This window comes from Marmota monax, unplaced genomic scaffold (genome assembly GCF_021218885.2).
Source record: "Marmota monax isolate L192 unplaced genomic scaffold, Marmota_monax_Labrador192_F-V1.1 WCK01_AAM20220418_F8-fsc00107, whole genome shotgun sequence".
NCBI classification, from domain to species: Eukaryota; Metazoa; Chordata; class Mammalia; order Rodentia; family Sciuridae; genus Marmota; species Marmota monax.
In genome coordinates, this window is record NW_026693761.1 from 5726782 (window position 1) to 5753074 (window position 26293).

General features: G+C 39.4%; 1 protein-coding gene across 1 annotated transcript in view; it reads right to left on the reverse strand.

Moving 5' to 3' along the window:
• Positions 1-24802, reverse strand: part of Vps41 (VPS41 subunit of HOPS complex) — a 167315-nt gene extending 142513 nt beyond the window's left edge. The window contains exons 1-2 of the mRNA XM_046460605.2: positions 24743-24802; positions 12900-12938 (exon numbers count right to left, since the gene is read on the reverse strand). Of these exons, the coding sequence (XP_046316561.1) occupies positions 12900-12938; positions 24743-24763 (60 nt within the window). The 5' untranslated portion in view covers positions 24764-24802. The remainder of the gene's footprint in view (positions 1-12899; positions 12939-24742) is intronic.
• Between the last annotated feature and the right edge of the window lie 1491 nt (positions 24803-26293).

A 26293-nucleotide genomic window follows, 5' to 3' on the forward strand; every position in this document is an offset into this window, starting at 1 on the left:
AGACATTATAAGCCTTAGTTTAGCCATCCATTTGCATTCAAGAATCATAAAAGGTCCCTGGAATCCTTACCTGGTACAATGTGGATCTCAAACACTTCAGTGTCCATCTGGAACTCTTCTCTCTCCTTGCCTTCCTCTCTTTAGCCTAATATTGTTTCTCCTTTTCATCCTTCCCTTTGCTGGTCAAGCATAACCTTGAAAGGTTAGGCTAACAATCTGATGCTTCTATAACAAAGTTGTTTGTACACACACTAAATTCTTCTAAGATGGGACATACTTCTAAAATATATAATGTACCAAGAAGTCATTCAAAGTAATCAGGATTTTTTTAAATACATATATCCATGAAGCAGCGATGCTTTAGTTTCAGACTCTATGACTGACGTATCATACAGGTCACTATGTTCCATAAATAGAAAAGATCCTTCAGGCAACGATGACATTTCCATATTATTGGTGCCTCAATGTTCTCTCCTCGTACTACTGATTCTACTCAGAAATAAATCTGTTAAGTCACGACAATTTTGGAACTGATGATTACTTTAGCATAACGAGCTTCTCCTGTCAAATATACTATCTGATAGCATCTTGATTCATATTAAGTAAGATAATTTATGTAAAGCACCCAGTACAACACGTGGCACACAGTAAATGCTCCACAATACTTCATTTTATACATAGACAGGAGTTCCAGGGTTTTAATCCTGTCCAAGTCTATGAAGGTACACAGATAGTCTGGAATAAAATTACAGAATCACAGTGAAGTCAGTAAGCCTCCTATAACTAGAGGTTAGGAGCCCGGGCTTTGGATTAAGACTGCTAGATTCGAATCCACTTACCAGCCAGGGACTTTCAGCAAGTTAACACTATAAGTCTGTTTCTTCATCTGTGTCTTGGTCTGTTTTGTGCTGCTGTTAGCAGAATATCAGACTTGGTAATTTGTACACAAAGTTTATTTGGCTCCCAGTTCTGGAGCCTGGGAAGTCCAAGATAGAGGGGCTGCATCTGCTGTGGGCCTTCTTTTTTTTAAATTTTATTTATTTTATTTAGGTATATATGCTACTGTGGGCCTTCTTGATGCACCATAACATGACAGAAGGCATCACATGGCAAGCACCCAAACAAGAGACAGCAAGAGAGGATCTGAACAAAATTTTACCACACATCCTCTCTCTGCAATGACATATCCATTCAAGAGGGCACAGCCCTTACAACGTTAACGACCTCTTAAAGGTCTTACCTATCAACACTGTGCCCAGGGGATTAAGTTTCCAACACATGAACTTTGGGGACCACATTCAAACCACAGCAATCTGTAATACAAAAGCAATCATCAAGGCCAACTCACAGGGCTGATTGATACACCTAGAATCTACCAAAGGGCCAAGCACTATTTTCTACACGAAATACATGATCATTTTTGTAATGATCATCATTATCAGAAAAGGCTCCCAACATATTACCCCTTCCACTACATCATCTCTTCTCCAAATAGGGCTCAAAAAGTGCCTCTACAAGCAGTGACTTATAGGCTTTTAAAGTAAAATAAAATTCCATAAATTAGTTTGCTCACTTCCTTTTGTTTGAAAATATATTTAATATGAGAGCATCTAATTTGTTTCAGCATGAGCAAAACCATTATAAAAAAAAAGATACCAATGGATTAAAAAGTACCACTTTTAAAGATGAATAATCTACATGTTGAGAAATCAGTCTTTAAGTTTAAAATTTGGGCTGAGAATATATTTTTCCTTTAACTGCCTAATATTAGATTCAGTTCCCTACAACACAGCTGAGCTGGATATTTGGAATCTTCTTGACTCTTCGATCTAGCTCACCTTTCACACACCATCCTAAACTTCCTATTGACTGAACTTGAGAAGTAGCTCCTTGAAGGCAGCTCCTCTTTGTCTTCTGCTACCTTTTTGCCCAGGCCCTGCACACTCCTACCTCTTAAGGGGACTTCCATGAGAACCACCCAAATGGTCTTCCTGCCATGGTCTCTCCTTCTAGGTCACCTGTTACCAGCCTTCATCTCTCCCCAAAAATCAAGCCTTTGGATAGCTCCCTGATATCCACAGAACCAAGTCCACACTGCCAGATTTGATCCATTAGGAGCTTTCAAATCTTACCTTCATATATTCTACCAGACTCATTTCCATCTTCCTCCTACATTCCCGGCACACTGAGTGCCTCATGGTTGGCAAATATACATACAATGGCACAACACTGTCTCTGCAAATACTTTTCCTCCTTCCTGAAGACTCCTGCCCTGACTCATCTTCCAAGTTTCCCAGCATATTCACTCTTAAATATTCCAACTAAAACCATTCCTGAATATCCATCCACTCCTCTCTGCTCTTGTCTTGTCCCACTAACAGCAATCATCCCTAAGTATTAAAAAGATCTTAGTGCTTCAATATGGAAAAGAAATCCTTTTAAAGATAATATGCTTCTCTGTTATGCTGTTCAAAAACAAAACACTATCTAAGAAATTGGCTCATATCAAGATGGAAGAAACAGTACACCGTCTAACATTCAAAAAAGCCTAGATAGGAGGACTTGTTTAGTTATCCTACAAAATTTGCCACAACTAATTAAAGTATTAAGATAAATGTAGGAACCTTAACTATGGAGTCTCTTAAGTGACATGCTTAGCTATCATGTTTATAATACAGTTCTGAATTTCTCCTTTAACTGCAAAGTGCAAGTTAAAATTCTTAAATTTTTATATGCAGACATATACACATTTTCATTACATTAATTACACTACTCTTAGCAATTTCATTTCATTTGGTTGGAGTTTTCAAGATTAATAAAAATCATATGGACAATTTGGGACAGAAAATACTTCTCAGACATACATTAAAATGAGAACTTTAGATAAATCTAAAACAATGGTCTTCCTAATATAAAAGCCCAGTTTATATAAAATGCATCAGTTCATAAAATGATAAACAAATTGTTAAAACACATGGTTGAAAACACTACACATTACTGCTCTCAGAACTGAAAATTATCCAAGTACTTGAATAAGAAAGAAGTATATAGAGGAAATGCCTGTCCTAAAAGTTATAAAACATGTTGGAAAGGAGAGAGAGAGAGAAAGGAATAGAGAAGGATTCTTTGGCAGATTAACTGGTATCTTAAAAATATCACCTCTGGAAGTGGAAAGTGGTTTAAACTAAGTAAAGAAACCTAAGATAATTTCTCCCACAGTTCAGCCACAAACAGACTTACTAAATGTATAAAGTCTGAACTTGGTTTAATTTCTTTCCACAGTTGGGTCAACTCTCATTTCTTAACTTCCTAGTTTTTTTTGTCTATTTCTATTCTGAGTTTTTTTAATTTCAGATTTAAGGTCAATGATCATATTTTGAAATGCCTGTTTAATGAGACTCAACTGTTTTATAAAAGGGGAACACATTACTGCTTTATGCTGCATAAAAAAGCTGTATTCTCACTTTGCCTTCTTCCTATAAGAACTTCAAATGGATGTTACCTACCATTTCAGTTCATTTTCACAGTCTCGGGTGTTCCTAGACAGCAACAACAGATGCCCCTGAGAAGGGGATGAGGCTTCAGGGTGGTTTACTAGTTTTCTGAGTTACGTAGATACAATGAAGTGTTTCTTTTAAATAAATGGAACTTTCGTTTTTTGTGGGAGTAGAGTAGATAGTTCTGATCTTAGGATACTCTATCTGTAGTCACCCTTAATTCTCTCTGCTTTGTCCTTTTCCTTAACTACCAAGCCTCTAAGGAAAACCTCCTCCATCTCTCCCAGAATTAGCACCATCCCGCACTTAGTTCCAAGCACTTTCAAGCCCTTTCCTTCAAATTTCCACATACACCACATCTCAGATCTCCAATGTTTTGTGACATTTTCCCACTCAGAGAGAGAGAAAGAGAGAGAATTTTTAATATTTTTATTTTTCAGTTTTCGGTGGACACAACATCTTTATTTTATTTTATGTGGTGCTGAGGATCGAACCCAGCACCCCTTGCATGCCAGGCGAGTGTGTTACCGCTTGAGCCACATCCCCAGCCCACTAAGGGTGATTTTTATCTGTATTCTGCCACAACTGGGTGCTCAGCTGCACTCTGCGCTTCTACCCCATTTCCACCTGACTCTCAGCTCCAGCATCAACTCCAGAGCTGGCTCTGCTGGTTTCCTGGGGTTTATTCCCCCACTTGTATTAAAATCTGTAACACTCCCTATTTCCTAATTATACTAGAGGCCTGACTTACATGTACTCTTACTTGTTCTTGTTGATTCATTTCATATCTGTAGAACATGTGGCAAGATTTAGATTTGGGTTCCTGCCATCATTCTCATAACCTATGAAATCAAATTCCTGGACAGATCCCAAATACCGGATGATTCTATACCAATGGTTCTGAGAACACAAGGTTGGTTGTTAGTTACAGATTTCCAAATCTAAAAACGGTAATCTGAAAAGTTTTCAGTACTTTCAGTAATTAATAATGCTATACCCTATCTATAAGCACACTCAGAAATACCTTATCTGCAGCACCACAGGAACAGAAATCCTACATAATGTTAAGAACTGTGGCTAGAAAATGGTATAATATATATGACGTTTTCTAGAAATTAAGCATAAGCCCACATTTTCCCTGAAAATGCAAACAAAACTCATATAAAAACAATATGCAACAAAAATCCCAATTTAATAAACAATTGCAGCTACAGTCATGTCAGTGTGAATTTCCAGCAGGTCAGCACAGATGCTTTTTCATTTCCCTAAACTAAATGAAATATTGAAAGGAAAAAAAATACTATATTTAAAAATAATATATTAGTCCACCTATAAAATTGATACGCTAATTAATTTGTATTGTGTTTAAACTTACTTCTTATGCATATTTTTGAAAAGGAAGGATTTTTTTAAAACTCTCACTTTTTTAAAAAGAATGACTTTATTCTCAAGATATAATCTTTAACATAACTCCTTCATAGATTCCTTTTTTACTTTAAGAAATTAACTATTGAAGAAGGAAGATGGCGGCGAGGGGAGTGCATTGGCCCCGTGTGCTGCTTCACTGTGTGGGAGTATGACAAGTCAGGACGGCTAAAGGATATCTTGTTAGGAATTTCCAGCAATAGTGGGGTGCTCCGGAACCTGGAGGAAGGATTTCCATCGCACGAGGATCGGCTATGGGGACTCAAAAGCGAGAGGTTTGTCGCACGGAGGGTAACACTGCTTATTCAGCAAATCGCCCCGCGGCTAGAGTCTGCAGCGCGCGCTGGGAAACGAGGAGATAGCGACGCAGGGATACAGCGCTGCAGTTTCTGCCAGCCGTGCAAGCACCGTACTCAGGGCTGAATTCTGGGTTCGAGACAGGGGAAGGAAGCGGTCCATCTCGGTTCTCCACACCGGTCAGACCACAGAGGAGGCCAGCAGCCACCATGTTGGAAAGCTGACGTCACCATCCCTGTTTGCGACTGACCACAGCTCATTCAGCCATAGAACAGGTAATTTCAGGCTGCCATTCGCCTGCGGCTTGCAGACAGATTGCTAGGGTTCAGTGCCTGGGTGCTTCTTAGAACCTGATCTTATCGGAGCGAACACCGAGCGCGGGGCGGCCGAGTTCCGGCTCCCGGAACCGCCCTGGCCCAGGGCTGCGGAGCCTGCGGAGGCTGCTTCTTGGACCCTGCTCCTATCAGAGCATACACCAAGCACTAAGCGGCCGAATTCCGGCTCCCGGAACTGAGCCCGTGGGGACTGCTTCTTGGAGCCTACCCTTATAGGAGCTTATACCGAGCACGGAGCGGCCGAGTTCCGGCTCCCGGAACTTCCCTGGCCCGGGGCTAGGAGCCCGCGGAAACTGCTTCTCGGTCCGGGTCCTGCTGAGGGCCGGTCAGGACTCACCCGTTGCTTTGGTTGCCCGGCAAGGGGAACGAAATGCTGCCATTCGCATAGGATACCAACATGGCAGAGATCTGATGTCATCAGAAAGCGGCGGAGGAGAGAACTTCATCAATACCAGCGGCGACATAAACAGTTGGTCTCCTGGTAGGGGGGGTGAGGCACAGACACCCGAGTCTCCTCAATTTGTCGTGGAGCCAGAGGGGAGGAGCCGGGCCGCCGCCAGCGCCCGGAGCAGGCCCAGCGGCTCGCCAGCGTGGTGACCGCGTGACCCCAATTGGAGAGGGGGCGGAGCGGAGCCGCCACCGACAGCCCCAAGGTGGGCAGACCCGCGACCCAGCGGTACATGGGCGTGGTAGTTGGGGCAGGGCAGAGCCGCCGTTCGAGCTTGCAAGGTAAACAGACCTGTGACAGCCTGGCGGGTCAGGCCCAGTGGCCTGCCAGTGTGGTACACACGTCGCCCCAACTGGAGTAGGGGCAGATCAGATCCTTCTCCCACGCCCAGATCAGGCCCTGCTGGTGTGGTGGTCACATGACCCCAATTGGAGTGGGGGCGGAGTGGAACCGCCACCCATGCCCGCAGGGTCAGCAGACCTGTGACCAACCTGCAGATCAGGCTCAGGGGTCCGCAGGCGTGGTAGGAGGGGCAGGGCAGATCCACCGCTCGCGCCTCCAAGGTAGGCAGAGCTGAAACAGACCGGCGGATCAAGCCCAGGAGCCTGCCGGCGTGGTACACACACCACCCTAATTGGAGTAGGGGCAGAGCAGAGTCGCCGCCTGTGCCAGGAACAGGCACAGCGTCCTGCAGGCGGGGTAGTCACGACACCCCAATTGGAGTAGGGGCAGAGCAGAGCCTCCACCCGTGCCCGAAAGGTGGGCAGATCTGCGACCGACCAGCGGGACAGGCCCAGTGGCCTGCCGGTACAACAGACACGTCACCCCATTTGGAGTAGGGGCAGAGTAGAGCCGCCGCCCGCGCCTGCAGGGTAGGCAAACCTGCAACCGACCGGCGGATCAGGCCCGGTGGCCTGCCGGTGTGGTACACTCGTCACCCCAATTGGAGTAGGGGCAGAACAGAGCCGCCGCCAGCGCCCAGAACAGGCCCAGTGACCTGCCGGCGTGGTAGCCATGACACCCCAATTGGAATAAGGAGAGAGCAGAGCCGCCGCCCGCGCCTGCAGGAAAGATACGCAAGCAGTATGAAAAGACAAGGAAAGAAAGGACCACAAGCAATGCAGGTCAACGCAACTTTAGAAGAGGTAACAGCTGCAGCAGATGAAATGTCAGATAAAGAATTCAGGATATACATGCTTCAGATGATCTGGAGTATCAAGGAAGACATTAAACAGCAAAATCAGACAATGAAAGATCACTTCGACAATGAATTACGCAAACAAATCCAGGAAGCAAAGGATCAACTATACAGGGAGATAGAGGTTATAAAAAACAAACAAACAGAAATCCTAGAAATGCAGGAAGCAATAAACCAACTTAAAAACTCAATGGAGAATACTACCAGCAGAGTAGAACACTTAGAAGATAGAACATCAGACAATGAAGACAAAGTATTTCAACTGGAAAAGAACACAGACAGCTCAGCAAGACTGTTAAGAAACCATGAGCAGAACATCCAAGAAATATGGGATAACATTAAGAGACCAAACTTAAGAGTCATTGGGATACAGGAAGATACAGAGCTCCAAACCAAAGGAATGAGCAGTCCATTCAATGAAATAATACGAGAAAACTTCCCAGACTTGAAGAATGAGACAGAATCCCAAATCCTAGAAGCCTACAGGATGCCGAAAGTGCAAAATCGTAAGAGATCCACACCTAGATACATTATAATGAAGATGCCCAACATACAGAATAAGGAGAGAATTTTAAAAGCTACAAGAGAAAGGAAGCAGATTGCATTTAGGGGTAAGCCAATCAGGATAACAGCTGATCTTTCAACACAGACTCTGAAAGCTAGAAGATCCTGGAATAACATATTTCAAACACTGAAAGAAAATGGGTTCCAACCAAGAATTGTGTATCCAGCGAAATTAAGCTTCAGGATGGAAGATGAAATTAAAACCTTCCACGATAAACAAAAGTTTAAAGAATTCGCAGCTAGAAAACCATCTCTTCAAAACATCCTCTCCAAAACATTACAGGAAGAGGAAATGGAAAATAACAATGAAAACCAACAGTGGGAGGTAGGACCGTAAAGGGGGGGAAAATAATCAAAGAGGAAAACAAACCATGTTTAGTAACAGAAATAAACAAATATGGCTGGAAGAACAACCCATATCTCAATAATAACCCTAAATGTTAATGGCTTAAACTCACCAATTAAGAGACACAGGCTAGTAGAATGGATCACAAAACAAGACCCGACAATATGCTGCCTACAGGAGATGCATTTGATAGGAAAAGACATACATAGGCTGAAGGTAAAAGGTTAGGAAAAATCATATCACTCATATGGACTTCGGAAACAAGCAGGAGTGTCCATACTCATATCAAATAAAATAGATTTCAAGCCAAAGTTAATCAAAAGGGATAAAGAGGGACACTACATACTGCTTAAGGGAACCATACACCAACAAGACATAACAATCATAAATATTTATGCCCCAAACAATGGTGCAGCTATGTTCCTCAAACAAACTCTTCTCAAGTTCAAGAGTCTAATAGACCACCATACCATAATCATGGGAGACTTCAACACACCTCTCTCGCCACTGGACAGATCTTCCAAACAAAGGTTGAATAAGGAAACTATAGAACTCAATAACACAATTAATAACCTAGACCTAATTGACATGTATAGAGTATACCACCCAACATCAAGCAGTTACACTTTTTTCTCAGCAGCACATGGATCCTTCTCAAAAATAGATCATATATTATGTCACAGGGCAACTCTTAGACAATATAAAGGAGTAGAGATAATACCACGCATCTTATCTGATCATAATGGAATGAAACTGAAAATCAACGATAAAAGAAGGAAGGAAAAAGCATACATCAATTGGAGAATGAACAATAGGTTACTGAATGATCAATGGGTTATAGAAGACATCAAGGAGGAAATTAAAAAATTCTTAGAGATAAATGAAAACACAGACACAACATATCGGAATCTATGGGACACATTGAAAGCAGTTCTAAGAGGAAAATTCATTGCTTGGAGTTCATTCCTTAAAAAAAGAAAAAACCAACAAATAAATGATCTCATACTTCATCTCAAAATCCTTGAAAAAGAAGAGCAAAACAATAGCAAAAGAAGTAGAAGGCAAGAAATAATTAAAATCAGAGCTGAAATTAATGAAATCGAAACAAAAGAAACAATTGAAAAAATTGACAAAACTAAAAGTTGGTTCTTTGAAAAAATAAACAAAATCCACAGACCCTTAGCCATGCTAGCAAAGAGAAGAAGAGAGAGAATTCAAATTACTAGCATACGGGATGAAAAAGGCAATATCACAACAGACACTTCAGAAATACAGAAGATAATCAAAAATTATTTTGAATCCTTATACTCCAATAAATTAGAAGATAGTGAAGGCATCGATAAATTTCTTAAGTCATATGATCTGCCCAGATTGAGTCAGGAGGATATAGAAAACCTAAACAGACCAATATCAATTGAGGAAATAGAAGAAACCATAAAAAGACTACCAACTAAGAAAAGCCCAGGACCGGATGGGTATACAGCAGACTTTTACAAAACCTTTAAAGAAGAACTAATACCAATACTTTTCAAGCTACTTCAGGAAATAGAAAAGGAGGGAGAACTTCCAAATTCATTCTATGAGGCCAACATCACCCTGATACCTAAACCAGACAAAGACACTTCAAAGAAAGAAAACTACAGACCAATATCTCTAATGAACCTAGATGCAAAAATCCTCAACAAAATTCTGGCGAATCGGATACAAAAACATATCAAAAAAATTGTACACCATGATCAAGTAGGATTCATCCCTGGGATGCAAGACTGGTTCAATATACAGAAATCAATAAATGTTATTCACCACATCAATAGACTTAAAAATAAGAACCATATGATCATCTCGATAGATGCGGAAAAAGCATTCAACAAAGTACAGCATCCCTTTATGTTCAAAACTCTAGAAAAAATAGGGATAACAGGAACATACCTCAATATTGTAAAAGCAATCTATGCTAAGCCTCAGGCTAGCATCATTCTGAATGGAGAAAAACTGAAGGCATTCCCTCTAAAATCTGGAACAAGACAGGGATGCCCTCTCTCTCCACTTCTGTTCAACATAGTTCTCGAAACACTGGCCAGAGCAATTAGACAGACGAAAGAAATTAAAGGCATAAAAATAGGAAAAGAAGAACTTAAATTATCACTATTTGCAGATGATATGATTCTATACCTAGCAGACCCAAAAGGCTCTACAAAGAAACTATTAGAGCTAATAAATGAATTCAGCAAAGTGGCAGGATATAAAATCAACACGCATAAATCAAAGGCATTCCTGTATATCAGCGACAATTCCTCTGAAATGGAAATGAGGACAACCACTCCATTCACAATATCTTCAAAAAAAATAAAATACTTGGGAATCAACCTAACAAAAGAGGTGAAAGACTTATACAATGAAAACTACAGAACCCTAAAGAGAGAAATAGAAGAAGATCTTAGAAGATGGAAAAATATACCCTGTTCATGGATAGGCAGAACTAACATCATCAAAATGGCGATATTACCAAAAGTTCTCTATAGGTTTAATGCAATGCCAATCAAAATCCCAACGGCATTTCTTGTAGAAATAGAGAAAGCAATCATGAAATTCATATGGAAAAATAAAAGACCCAGAATAGCAAAAACAATGCTAAGCAGGAAGTGTGAATCAGGCGGTATAGCGATACCAGACTTCAAACTATACTACAGAGCAATAGTAACAAAAACAGCATGGTACTGGTACCAAAACAGGCGGGTGGACCAATGGTACAGAATAGAGGATACAGAAACCAATCCACAAAACTACAACTATCTTATATTTGATAAAGGGGCTAAAAGCATGCAATGGAGGAAGGACAGCATCTTCAACAAATGGTGCTGGGAAAACTGGAAATCCATATGCAACAAAATGAAACTGAATCCCTTTCTCTCGCCATGCACAAAAGTGAATTCAAAATGGATCAAGGAGCTTGATATCAAATCAGAGACGCGCCGTCTGATAGAAGAAAAAGTTGACTACGATCTACAGTCGGTGGGGTCGGGCTCCAAATTCCTCAATAGGACACCCATAGCACAAAAGTTAATAACTAGAATCAACAAATGGGACTTACTCAAACTAAAAAGTTTTTTCTCAGCAAAAGAAACAATAAGAGAGGTAAATAGGGAGCCTACACCCTGGGAACAAATCTTTACTCCTCACACTTCAGATAGAGCCCTAATATCCAGAGTATACAAAGAACTCAAAAAATTAGACAATAAGAGAACAAACAACCCAATCAACAAATGGGCCAAGGACCTGAACAGACACTTCTCAGAGGAGGACATACAGTCAATCAACAAGTACATGAAAAAATGCTCAACATCTCTAGCTGTCAGAGAAATGCAAATCAAAACCACCCTAAGATACCATCTCACTCCAGTAAGATTGGCAGCCATTAGGAAGTCAAACAACAACAAGTGCTGGCGAGGATGTGGGGAAAAGGGTACACTTGTACATTGCTGGTGGGACTCCAGATTGGTGCAGCCAATTTGGAAAGCAGTATGGAGATTTCTTGGAAAGCTGGGAATGGAGCCACCATTTGACCCAGCTATTCCCCTTCTTGGTCTATTCCCTAAAGACCTAAAAAGAGCATGCTACAGGGACACTGCTACATCGATGTTCATAGCAGCACAATTCACAATAGCAAGACTGTGGAACCAACCTAGATGCCCTTCAATAGACGAATGGATAAAAAAAATGTGGCATTTATACACAATGGAGTATTACTCTGCATTAAAAAATGACAAAATCATAGAATTTACAGGGAAATGGATGGCATTAGAGCAGATTATGCTAAGTGAAGCTAGCCAATCCCTAAAAAACAAATGCCAAATGTCTTCTTTGATATAAGGAGAGTAACTAAGAACAGAGTAGGGTCGAAGAGCATGAGAAGAAGATTAACATTAAACAGGGATGAGAGGTGGGAGGGAAAGGGAGAGAGAAGGGAAATTGCATGGAAATGGAAGGAGACCCTCAGGGTTATACAGTAGAGGGGGTAGAGAGAGAGGAGGGGAGGGGAAGGGAGAGAGGGGAGGGGGGATGGTGGAGGATGGGAAAGGCAGCGGAGCACAACACACACTAGTATGGCAATATGTAAATCAATGGTTGTGTAACTGATGTGATTCTGCAATCTGTGTATGGGGTGAAGGTGGGAGTTCATAACCCACTTGAATCAAAGTGTGGAATATGATATGTCAAGAAATTTGTAATGTTTTGAACAACCCACAATAAAAAATTTAAAAAAAAAGAAATTAACTATAATTTCAATGATTCAGGAATTACACCAATAAGTACCTCATAGTCATCAAAAGAATAGGTAAAAAATAAATATTAGAGCAAGGAGTGTAGCTCCCTAGAGAATGCTTACCTAGCATGTACAAGGCCCTGGGTTAAATCCCCAGCACCATGTAAAAAAAGAAGAAAAAAACAGAATACTGCAAAAGCTATACTGGATAATTTTTTTAAAAAGACATTACAGATTAGTTTTTAAAGCCTGACATCAATTTTCCCAGTGTCCACATGCTTCTGTGCTTTGTCCACTGCTTTGCAATGAAAGAAAAACTTTTTATTCCTTTCCCTGTTTATTTCTTAAGCTAATCCATTCAGACTTTTGAAGACAACAGGCATGCTTCTCCCCCAGCCTCTACTGTATAGCCCTCACCACCCTTACCCCCAGCACCAGGAAATGTCCCACTGAGCAAAGCAGAACAAGCACAAGGGTAGGACATGGTAGTGACAAATCCTAGGGCTCCTTGAATTATCACCTTACCTCAGACTCATCGGTAGATTCTTCAAGAGACCCAGTTTCCTACAAAGACAGAGAGGCAAATGATCAGAAGACATGACAAAAGAATAAAAAGCATTTGTCAGGGGAAGGAGTCTTCATATCCCCATCTCTAATCTCTTTTTGGAAGGGTATTTGCAACCACACTTTAACAGACCCTCGACATGCTCCTACTCCCCTATGCCCCCCTCAACTTCACACCTAGGCAGGCCAAAGATGGTTTACTTAACGGTTCCAGTGGTCCACACTTCTGTTTACCTCCCTCAAGCAGTCAGCAGGTGAACTAATTACCCTAGAATCTGTCACCAGAGGACCTGGAAGACACTTTCCCTAGCTAACAATGGAAATCCATCCAGCAAAAGTACCTCACTGATCTTGGAAGGGAAGAGTAAACCTTCATCTCAAATTATCTACAAGCCAATTCCTTACACTGAAAACCTCTTGTGTTATTAATTATGATGCTATTAACCTGGCTGAATCAAAATTCTAAAACAGTGTTTAAAAAAGAATCCCCCTGCAGTGGTACCTAGCAGACAGTGTGTAATTTACATGCACTCTTTAAACCATTAACTCTAAGACAAATTCTGCCATTTAGCACAGTTTCCTCCTTGCTAGACAATGAATCTTGCTGCTCTGAAGGAAACAAAGCAAAAAGGGAAAAATTGACTTGATCCTGCTAATCTCTCACCTGTCCACTGAAAGAGAGAATCTGCTGATGCCATGCATCCTCAAAGAGGTCAGCAAAATGAAGATTTACTTAACGTACTTATAGATATCAATAGCAATAAAAGGTTACAACTAATATGCTGACACCGAATGTAAGCATTTTACAACAATCCATGAAATAAACAAAGAAAGAACAAAAAAAGAAGGGCAAGGTCATTTCACATTTAACTAATATTTTTTCAAGAAAAAAAGAACATTTTAAAGTCAGGCGCATATATTACTCAATTCAAGCTTGACAGCAGGATAAATACAAATCTGGTGTTTAGAAACATTTTTATTTCATACATCAAAAATCAGCAAGAGCTTGGTTGGTGGCAGGCAACCTCTGGAATACAATTCTACAGAAAATACAGTCCCTGCACTTGAAGACCATCTGTAAAATAGGACAAATGTTACTATTATGAGATAATAATTAAGAATTGTATTACTGTTATCTTGTTAACCATGATGAATATTGGAATCTCCTCTAAATCCCAATGCAACCTGTTTAATTTAATCGAAATCTTTAAAAGTTCTTATTAGTTTAGAGCTACAATCCTACACAATAACTTTTTGTTCTTGGCACCACCACGACACATAAAAAATCCAACTCTTCTGCCACTTGACTGTTCCCCAGATAATGACATGTACATTTCTACCTCTTCTCCTTTGCAATAACCATCCACTTCCAGGTTTTTGGCCTCTTGTCACCTTAGTCCTTCTCTCTGGGGCACATTCTATTTTTAATATTAATAGTCACTATTCTAACAAAATAGAGAACCCAGAAATAAATCCAAGCACACACAGTCAACTGATTTTCCACAAAGGCACCAAGAAGACACAATAGGAAAAAGACAGTCTCTTCAATAATGGTGCTAGAAAAACTGGACTTCCTCATGCAAAATGATAAATTGGAACCTTACCTTACACTCCTCCCAAAAATCAACTTAAATTAACAAGACCTAAATCCATTAAACTCCCAGAAGAAAACACTGGGAAAAGCTCCCTGATGTTGGCCTTGGCAATGCTTTCTTAGATATCATACCAAAAGCTCAAGCTACAAAACTAAAAATAATGGGATTGCATCAAACTAAAAAGCTTCTGCACATCGAAAGGAAACAATCAACAAAATAAAAAGGCAGCCTATGGATTGGGAAAAAAATATGTACAAGCCACATATTTTTATAAAGAACTATACAACTCAACAGCAAAACAAAAACAAAAACATAATCCAGTTAAAAAGAGGACCTTTATAGACATTTCTCCAAAGATATAAAAACAGCCAACAGGTGTATTAAAAGGTCCTCAAAATTACTAATTATAAGGGAAATGCAAATCAAAACCACTATGAGATATCACCTCCCATCCAGTAGGGACAGCTATTATTAGAAAGACAAAAGATAATCAGTGTCAACAAGGATGTAGAGAAAAGCATACCCCTAAATACTGATGGTGGAAACAGAGATTTCCATTACGGAAGAGAATTTGGTCATTAAGAAATTATTAAATTCTCTTCCATTAAGAAAGAGAATTTGATTATTAAGAAATTAAAAACAGCCAGATGCAGTGTACACACCTGTAATGCCCAGCAGCTTGAGAGGCTAAGGCAGGAGTATCAGAAGTTCAAAGCCAGCCTCAGCAATTTAGTGAGGCCCTAAGAAACTTAACAAGACTCTGTCTTAAAATAAAAAATACAAAGGAATGGGGGCTAAATTGTGGAACCAACATAGATGCCCTTCAACAAATGAATGGATAAAGAAACTGTGGGGGGTGGTATATACATACATACATATACATACATACACACACACACAATGGAATATTACTCAGCATTAAAAGAGAATAAAATCATGGCATTTGTAGGTAAATTGATGGAGCTGGAGAATATCATGCTAAGTGAAGTAAGCCAATCCCAACAAACCAAAGGCTGAATGTTTTCTCTGATATGTGGATGCTGATCCATAATGGGAAAGGGGTGGGGGGGACTTGGGAGGAATGGAGGAACTTTAGATATGGCAAAGGGAAGGGAAGGGGCGTGGGGGAGGAAAGATAGTGGAATGAGATTGTCATCATTATCCTAAGTACATGTATGAAGACACGAATGGTGTGACTCTACTTTGTGTATAACCAGAGACATAAAACATTGTGCTCTATATGTGTACTAAGAATTTAAATGCATTCTGCTGTCACATATAACAAGTTTGAGTAAATAAATAATTTTTTTAAAAGGATAGTGGGGCTGGGTTGTGGCTCAATGGTAAAGTGCTTGCCTAGCATGTGTGAGGCAGTGGGTTCTATCCTCAGCACTACATGAAAATAAATAAATAAAACAAAGGAATTGTATCCATCTACAACTAAAAAAAAAGTAACTTAAAAAAATGGATGGAGAGATATCTCAGTGGTTAAGTACCCCTGAAATCAGTCTCCAGTACCAAAAAAAATAATAATTAAAAATAGAATTACTGTATAACCCAGCATTTCATCTTCATTAAACACCCAAGGAAATGAAATCCATTGCCTCATAAAGATATCTGCAATCCCATGTTCATTATAGCATGATCCACACTAACCAAGATAAGAAATAATCTGTGTCTGCCAATAGATGAATGGATAAAGAAACTGTAATATGCAACACAAGGGGGGGGAGGGAAAGGGAGGGGAGGGGAAGGCATATTATTCAGGACTTTAAAAAAGAAGAAATCCTGCCATTTGCTAAAGCATGGATAGAGCTGGAGGACATTATGCTAAGTGAAATAAGCTTGAAATAGAAAAATATTGCATGGTCTCACTTATGTGTGGAATCTTAAAGGGGGGGGAAAAGGCAATATACAGAGACAGAGAATAAAACAGTGGTTACCAGGGGAAGGACAGATATAGATCAAAGGATAAAAAGTAGCAGATATGTAGGATGAACAAGTCTAAAGCTCTAATACACAACATGAGGACTACAGTTAGTAATAGTATATTATTGTATTCAGGATTTTTGCTAATAGCTGTTTTTGCTACAGGGGACAAAATGAATTACCTCTGTAAGATTACTAACATGTTAATTTGTTTTACTATAGTAACTATTTTACTATATATGCATCTCTAATGTCATGTTGTACACCTTAAAGGCAGAAGGATCATGAGTTCAAAGCCAGCCTCAGTAACTTAGCAAGGCTCTAAACAACTCAGTGAGACCCAGACTCTAAATAAAATACAAAAAGGGAGGGGGGGAGCAGTGGCGGGAATGTGGCTCAGTAGTTAAGCACCTCGAGTTTAATTCCTGCTACTTAAAAAAAAAAAAGCACTGTAAGATTTTTAAAAAGCAGTTGCTATTCTGACTTCTTTATTGAACACCTATTATGCATTTCTCATAATGTTAAATGTTTTAACCATCTGCACCTTTGTAACGTAGCATCCTACATCTACATTCTCATTTCCCATATCTAGAACTCTAAAAAGATACTTAATACTCTTTAAACCCAAGGAAATTTTTATTTGGAATTAATTAAGATATGCACAAAATGTAAATGAATGAATGTCAATTCCTATTCTTCATCAAATAAAAAAACATAAATCCTCAACCAGCAATGTCAACGCAGAGATTCAAAATCTAATTACACTCTTGCTACACACCAGAAAGAATGCAATACCAGAGTCTAACACTTCGAGGCTTGCAGTTTTCGGAGACCTGCATTTTCAGGGAAAACCAGGCTCTGAGAGCTTCCAGTGGCAAGTGGCATCAATAGAGAAGATTTACTCTATGGCAAATTAAGACCTACACTCAGCATTAGCATGAACCTCCAGGCCATAGATGTGGCCTCAAAAAAAAAAAAAATTACACTTTTATCCACAATCCTACCAAAGCAATGCATGAGTGATTTCAGAAATTATCCTGGCCTATTATTTCTCTGCTACTTTCATTCACCAATCCTCTCTCTTTAATGTCCTTAGAGACAGGTAAACAAGAAGGAGTAAGTACCCCAATAAGGGATCCAAGCAACAAGTCTGAACCCTGAGAAAAGTTATATATTTAAAGAGTTCATGATTTTCAAATATGTTTCAGCTTCCAAAGAATCTTAACTATGAATCATGAAAATGTTATAAAATTGTTCTGTTCTCTATGTGGAATATGGCACACACAAAAAGACAAATATTATGTAATTCTGACTCTGAAATATAAGACAGAAGTTAAGCAGAGGGGTGCGAGGAAGGGGTAATGGGGAGTTAATGTATAATGGGTACAGATTCAATTTCTAATGATGAAAAGTTCTAGGGAAAGAAAAAGTGGTGATGGATGCACAAAAACACAAATGCACTTAATGCCACTGAAACATACACTTAAAAATGGTTAAAATGGCAACTTTTGTGCTACATAAATTTCCAAAATTTAAAAAAACTGTGCTATTTTGGCTGAAGCAAAAGTAATGTGCTAAGACACCCAGTGACATAAATGTATAGCTGGACAAATTCTGAGTAACAGGCTGAAAGCTAAATTCAATAATTTACCTTTCATTTGCAAAGCAACCCTTGAAACTGAATCATCAAGAACTTGATCTTAATTCTCTGCACTGTGACCTGTGACCCCTCTAATATACTTTACCTGCCATCTATATTATCTTCCCAAAGCACAGATCAGCGTGTCACTGTCCTTCTCAAAGAACCCTCAGTAGTTTCCCAGTCTAAAGAATGAATTCAGATTCTCCAGCAAGGTAGTCAAAGCTTTTTACAGTCTGACCCCCAAGAGACTTTTAGCCTCACTTCCCGCTCCCTCCAAAAAGCTACACTCACCAGCCACACTAGGTGACCTCTTGCTGAGATATCACACGCTTACATCTCAATGAGAGAAGTGGCAAAACTGTATGGAGCCTGAATATGGAATACAGGTATTTTGTTTGGACTGGTGATGTTTTTTAAAGACTTTCATAGAAAAATCTTTGTATTTATGGCTTCATGGAAATCAGTCTATGTGTACATAGGATCCATATTTGCACATAACCTCAGTTGAAGCTGAACAGTAATACCTGAGATGGAACGCATTTAAACCTCAAACCACTGCCATCCTCCCCACTCTGGTCATTACCACCTCTCTGCCCTGAATTTGTGATCCTTGCTGAGGCTTTCCTTACAGCCCATCCTCCACTTAGAAAGCCCTTGGCCCAACTTGGCACTCATCCTAATAGTTTTCTAATTCCCAGTATCCTCTCAAAGTTCAGTGCAATCAGCAGAGGGAATCTCAGGAATGCCAGGCAGTCAGGCCGAGGACCCTCACTCTTATTTCAACATCAAAACTTGTTTTTTATGTAATATATTTTCATGTTGCCAAGGTGAGGTTTAAGGTTTTAAAAATCACTGGCTATTTTTAAATCTTTACTTTCTTTCACAACCCAACCAAGGTCTCCCCTCCTTCACATAACTGCATCCAATAAACCCAAGCCACAAGTCCAGATCTGGCCTCCTACACTGTTTCTTCTCATACCCTCTGCTAGCACCTAATATTAACTGACTTGTTCTAATAGCAATTATTTTAAATACACTGTAGATAATTCATAAAGCTTTGGCCTCTTTGTCTCATACTATGCTACCCAACATATCAGCTCAACATATGTTTGCCATTGATGACAATGAGAGACAAGCAGTGATCTGAAATAGGAATGCTTGCTTCTTCCGTATGTTCCCTCAGGAGCCAAGGCTCCTTTTCTCCAAGCGCCTTTTCTCCACAGATGCTCAAACTACTAACTCATGCCACAGGACAGTTACGCAAAGGAATCTGGAGGAAGGTAGCAGCAAACAATGACAGAGCACGTCCAATAAAATGTTAACCAAGCAGAGCCCCCTGGGCTCTCAGAAGACCCCTGTAGAAAAAGCTTACAACCAACCCCAAGACTAATCTTCTATCAGCACAAGTCCAATAGCGGGGGTCTGGGAGAAGACAGTACAGCTGGCCTAAGAGATAGGAGGGATTAAGAGGAAGTCCAAGAGACAGAGAAGCCAGGACACCTCTACCCCTGGGGGATTTGTGGGATTCCCAGAATTTTAAGGGTGTACACATACTGTTTGTTAGGAAAGAATATAAGAGAATCTGAAAGAGACATGAGAGGCTGAAGAATAAGAAAGGCCAGCTCCAAATGCGCAGAAGGACTAACCTGCTCTACAAAGAAACAGAGCAGAGATCTGACCCAAAAAATCAGACTGCACCTGGATAATAGACATGAGACACTCAACAAGGTACTGTCACCTTCTATCCCTTTCCAACAAAGACTGTGCCCCAGCTGGGCTTAACAGGAAAGAGGGTTGTTATAGATCCCAATGTCTGACATGCACAGGAAGGAGGAAATAGTTTATGTTATATGTACTTCATATCAACAGTTCAAAGAGCCAGTGTGGGGCAACCAGAGAATGGGCTGTTTACGTAGGAAAAAGGAAAGAGTAACTAGGGAGCTGTCGAAAGAATGGAGACTTAGATTACATCCGGGTTCAGTCCACTGGGCTCACCTAGCACACCTATCTTATTCTGCAAATAAAAACCGATAATATATGCTGCAGCATGGAGAAAGGGACAAGCTCGGTGACCCAGGCTCCAATCTGACTTTGCATCAAATCATCAGTCTGGGAAGTTAGCTAATACCCACTAATATACCCATATTCCAGGTTCTGATTCAGTAGGTCTAAAATAAGAGCCTGGATTTGTTAAGAAAATAACACTCCAGAGGATCTGGCATCAAGAACAAACCAAGGCCCCTATGAATGAGCAGCCATGAATGGGGAGCTACATGATACAGAAGCCCCTGATTAGATAAGCATTCCTCTCGAAAGGCAGTAATGTGGAGGATGCTGGGTAGACTATTAATATTCAGCTGGTGACAAGGCCTCCAACCAACCAACCCAGATGAAGATGAGCAGGAAAGTAACACTAGGCAATAAGTACATCCAGCTAAGGTTTAGTTATATGATAGTGACTAAACTTTAGTTATACAATAGTAAAGAGTGGACCCTTAAAGATGTGTTGATTTTTGTGCTTTTTGTAACTTCTTGTTTAGGCTTTGCTTTTCCTTTAGTTATTGGTAACGCTGCTTCTAAAAGATATATCTAGGCCAAACTGTAAGAAAAGAGAATTGAGCCTAGTCCAGGTTTGAATGATTAATTTTATCCTATTTGTAAAGTAACCTTTTCAACCCAGCCACCTTAACATACTTTTATCTCATTGCATATTCACAAGAATCTTAAGAAAGTAACATTCCCAACTTACAGACAAGAAAACTCAAATATGTTGCCTTGATTTTTATTTTATGAACATGAGAGCATTCATGATCGTGGAAATGTGATAACCCATAAACAGTCCACAATTAAGACAGAATTTTCCTACTTTCTAAGATTCAGAAGGAGAATTCAAAGTACAAACTCTCTAATCTAGTCAAGAAATAGATGGTTTGATTGCTTAAATACTTTAATGGACCAGCCTCCAGGCTGGATGAGTAGGGAAGATGAAAAACGGTACCTGGCAAGAGCAAAGAATGTATCTGTATTAATAGCATTCCAAAGTCTCAGTAAGATAAAATATATTCACACAAATTCAACTGAACCTCATTTACAATGTGACAATTGGAAAGGGATCTTCCCCTAGTAAATTCATTTAAGCATTTTATTAAGCACCCAGCATCTGGAAAATACTAGCCCTATGGGAAATACAGACATGAGTAAGCTCTTGTTCCTGTTCTTGAGGACTCAGCAATCTTAGGAGAGATAAGACAAATACACAAACAACCAGACTTCAAGCAGAATGTTATTCATAAGACAGGTATGGACAAATTCTGGTGGGCATCTGTGATTATGAAGGCCAACTATAAATCATTTTGGAGCCAAGCAAAACTGCTGGTTAGAAGATTTCCAGGCAGAACACAGCATATTAGTTCTTTCTGTGAACTATAAAATATAAACGTGGTTATTTTGCGAACTACCTTTACTATATCAGCAAAAGCAAGAATTTCCCAAAGATTTAAAAACATATGTTCATTCATACCCAAAAAGTGATTTTAGTTTTAGACTCTCTGAACTGTTTAACTCACTCAGCATAGATGCCACTATTTTGGTTATTCATAAAATTAAGGATGGGAACAATAATGAAAGAATACAGCAAACACTGAGGAAAGTTAATGCCAAGAGGTTCAGTTTTCTTACTCATTTGGAGAGCTGTTTGCATTTATAGGGCACAGTAACAAGAAAAATACCTTCCTTTGCCCTCCTTTATAACTTACAATGATAATTCACTTAATACATATTTAATTCCTAAAGAATTCAGGAAGAGGAAAAACATTCAGGATTTTCATAAAGGCTCTTCAAGGTGGCAGAATAAAACAATTATTAAATTTAAATTGTTCCATTTTGGTACATTTTAGTCTTCCAAAAATTGTATAAAAAAGACCTACTATCAGATTTCAGTGATTCCCTACCATGAAATACAAAATACACCCATCATGCACAGTGCAAAAAGCCTAACCACTTTTAATCCGTAAAGAATTGCCAGTACAGGTACAATTATTTGCTAGCTGTGTTTAAAAACTAGAAAAATCTGTGAATACTTGCTTCTGTCACTGACAATAGACTACTGTCTTTTTAGGAAAAACAGTGACACCACTGAGGAGCAAATACCCACTTCAGTGGTTACTCTATTAAAGCATCCAAGGCGGAATGACGACTTGAAGCAAAATCCCTAAGATAATAAAGGCAAATTCTACTTCATATGATTCTTAAAAAGATTAAAAGATTTTGATTCTTGCATCTATTTTAAACAGCAGGGTGCTCTAGTAAAACATCATGAACTTTTGAGATAGATGACTAAAGATCACAAAAGATTTATTATAATGAGAAAGTTCATCTGAGAAAATTCCTCAAGTTGACTGAGTTAAAACTGGCTCAGCTGTAAAGTTTAATCAGTTAGCACATTATTTATTAAATATCAAATAATAGTCTAGTTCAGGCATATAGTCATGAACTAATCATTGTCAGATAGCTTATATTCTAATAGTGAAGTATACAGAAATGTACAGAAAAAGTAAATAGAAATTTTAAAACTCAGCATGTCAAATGATGATGAGTATTACAAAGAAAAATAACACAGGGAGGAGGTTTCAAAGAATGTTGCGGAAGGTCTCAGTCAAAAAGAACACTTAGACCAAGGCCCCAAAGAAGTGAAAAAGAAAGTCCTGTGAATACCAGGAATCCTGAAGGAAGAGCATTAGCAAAGGCCCTGAGGTAGGAACATGCTTAGCTTGTTGGAAGAATAGTAAGAAAGCCAATGTGATTCGTGCAAGGTGATAGAAGGGAAGGAAAAACAGTGGAAAATGAGATCAGAGAAAGAAGGCAAGGAGTGGCTAGGACAAGGACCTGCAAGACATCAAGTCTACTGGGGAAGGGCATTGTCTTTTCCTCAGCATGAAATGAGAAGCCATTAGAAGGCTTGAAATAGGAAGTGTTTGCTCTAGCATATATCAGAAAGACCAAAGGCCATGTTAAGGGGTTTTTTAAACTTGAAAGTAATGTACAAATGTGAAGCATTCCTATATATATATACACATATATATATATATATATATATATATACACATATATATACACATATATATATAAATAAATATATATATATATAAATTTTATATATATATATATATATATATATATATATATATATATATATATATAATTTTTTTTACATGAGATAGCATTACCAAACTTGTCTTCTGCACAACAGTGGTAAATACTATCAGCGATTCTCTCCATTTCTCTTACACATATCTAAGAAATTAAGAATCTGTTTGTTTGCTTGTTTTTGCTTTTATATCAAACCAAGGAACAAAGATATTTCAACATGAAATGAAGATTAACAAGGTGAAAAACAATCACACCGCTAATCAAACAGAAAAATGTTAGTCATGAAATGATATGTTCTTAATAAGTGTTTTCTTCTGACTTGCCCAGAATGGAAAAGGGAAGTTTAAGTGTAAGAGATTCTCTTGTTATCACAACGACCAACCAAGTCATACTTTTTCCTAGTAAAATTTCTTAGTTATTGGTATATATCAAATGTAGGAATTTTTCATTATGAAATGCAAGTATGAGGCAAACAGTTAAAATTAGTGAACCATATCAATGTATTTTATGGTACTAAACAGCTCATCATTACATTACTTTTTAGAGGCATCAGAGCAATTGATGGCCCTGTCAATTTGTGAGGAAAAATAGTATGAAACTGAAATGACACTGGAAATGGAAATTTACGTGACTGCTCCCAATTCTAGCCTAAGTCATCTTTTTTTCCTGTCACTTTGATTTTGTCTTTTAACCTAATGTGTACCCACCACTGTTGCTTTATGAAAACAATGCATATTCTCATCATTAGTAAATACCCAAAACTCCAGTACCATGTTGCCAGCTGTTGATTGAACATCTGATATCACTGCTGGCAACAAATAATCCCACTAGCCCAACAGTTCTAAGCACTTTAACTTTGTGAAAAAACGCATTCCACCTAAATCCACGTTCTAAGGAGGGTGCAATTATTATCTCCATCGTATATTTGAAAGTTAAATAGCCTAAAGTCACACACTTAGTAAGAATAGGGTCTAGATTTGGAGCCTGGGCATTTTTGCCCCAGAAAGGTAGCTTTAATCCCTGCTGCATCGCAACAATGCCTCAACTCTGTACCTAAACTCAGTACATACAAAACTTATCATCTACTCTCTCCTACCTTTCACTGTGCTATTCGAATAGAAAGCAATCTAAATTTCAGTCATCTGACCTCAAAAAAATCTCTTAAGCCTCCCACAGGCACTTGACGCTGCCTGGCCTGCCATTATGTCAAAATTTTCCGAAGTACAGGCCAGAGAATAGGCCCACGGCTAGAACGCCTCCTAAACGCGGGGGTGTGTCCGCGCGCTACACCTCGCACCAGGAGCCCTCCCAGAGACAGGCGACCACCCCCTCACTCTGCTCCCTGAAAGGAACTTTCGCCGCCCTTCCTCGCCTTGCCAGGGGTCCGCCTCACCCTCCAGCAAACCAACACGCCCAACTCCGCGCCCCTCTACCACCTCACTCTTGTCTCTCGCTCCCTAGAGCCCTGAACTAGCACCAGGAGCCTTTACCTGCTCTTCTGCTTCCGCCATGGTGCCGCCGGACGGTCACATGACCGACCCGGAAATGAGAGGAAACTCCCGACCCTGGCCTCTAGGCCTGCTGGGAAATGTAGTTCTAGCGGCCCCGGAGCATGGCTGGCCTATCTAACTTGGAAAACTGGTTTGGCCTCAACTATGCAAGCTCTGCGGAGTCCTGCTTTGGGGAGTCTGAACAGAACCATTGTTAATGCTATGATTTATTTTACTGTAGTTCTAGTTTCCGAGGTTATTATTGTGGTTACTAAGCACTTCATATATATCAGACCCTGGATTTAGAGCTTTGCATGAATTATCTCATTTAATCCTTCTAGAAATCCCTACCATTAACTCCATTTGCAGAACATTGTAGCTCTGTGGTCCCACAGCTAGTAAGAGGCTGAACTAGGGTTAGAGTTTGGCTTTTTCTGATGTCAAATACTCTGTAATTATAAAATGATGATTAGTCTAAAATTGTTGCCCTAGTGTTTTTAAATATTTTAAGTGAATATAAAGTAATATTTGCAAAGGAAAGTCAGAACAAGGTATACTCCAACAAACATTTAGTTCCTACTGTTTGCCACTTTAAGTAAACATCTTCTGACACGTGAACAATGGAAAAAGTTAATCACTATTGTTTAATTTTTGTTGAGTACCACTTATAGGTAAATATTAAAATAAGAAAATAAATTTGTCCTTGGTAAAATCTGTAAAACTATTGCATTACTTTGATCTTGTGGAAAAACTGATTCTCCTCTTTGTGTTTTTGGACATTATTAACTCTCTTTCTTAATCCTCAAGAATATGCAATATCTTATCCAAAGACACACATTTTCTACTTTCCATCCACTTGAGAAACTGATAACTAGCAGAAGGCATCACAAATAGCAGCTTGTGGAGGATGCCTCATTATCCTTTTTTCCCTGTGCCACATTGACTCTGACTTCCCCAAATCTCTACCTGTCACATGTTTGACTCATGATTACTCAATGGCTCAGGAGCCAGGATGATATCATCTTTCAAACATTTGTCTTCTCCCAAGGGCCCAAACATCCTCCAGAACTTACTGGGGTCAATCTTCCCATCTGCTAATCAGCCACAAGGGAATGAAGGTGGATGCTCCCAAAGCATTTAGATATCCATGGGTAATCACCCAATGCCCTAAACATCAACCTGCCCAATCCAAGAATTTCCCACATCTGTTGCAAAATAGTCCAGAACCAAACATTGCTCGTAATGGACTCCAAATCCCAGAAAGACCTTTGTATAAACCAAAGATACTGTGGAATCCATCAGTCCATTCTCCACAGGAACTACAAATAAGCCTGGCTATTCTACTTTTCTGACTTTATTTCTGTCATTTTTCCCCTTTTCCATTATGAGCTAGACTCACCCAGAAATTTCTAGGACTACAGCTTCTTCAAATTGGCAATCTCCTCTGCTTTGGTGAAACAACTGTGATCGTGATAAGGAAGGGGAAAAAAGATTATTACCACTGTTTTCCCTCCAGGGTGCTTTTGTTTTATTGCTCAATTTTATTTTGGT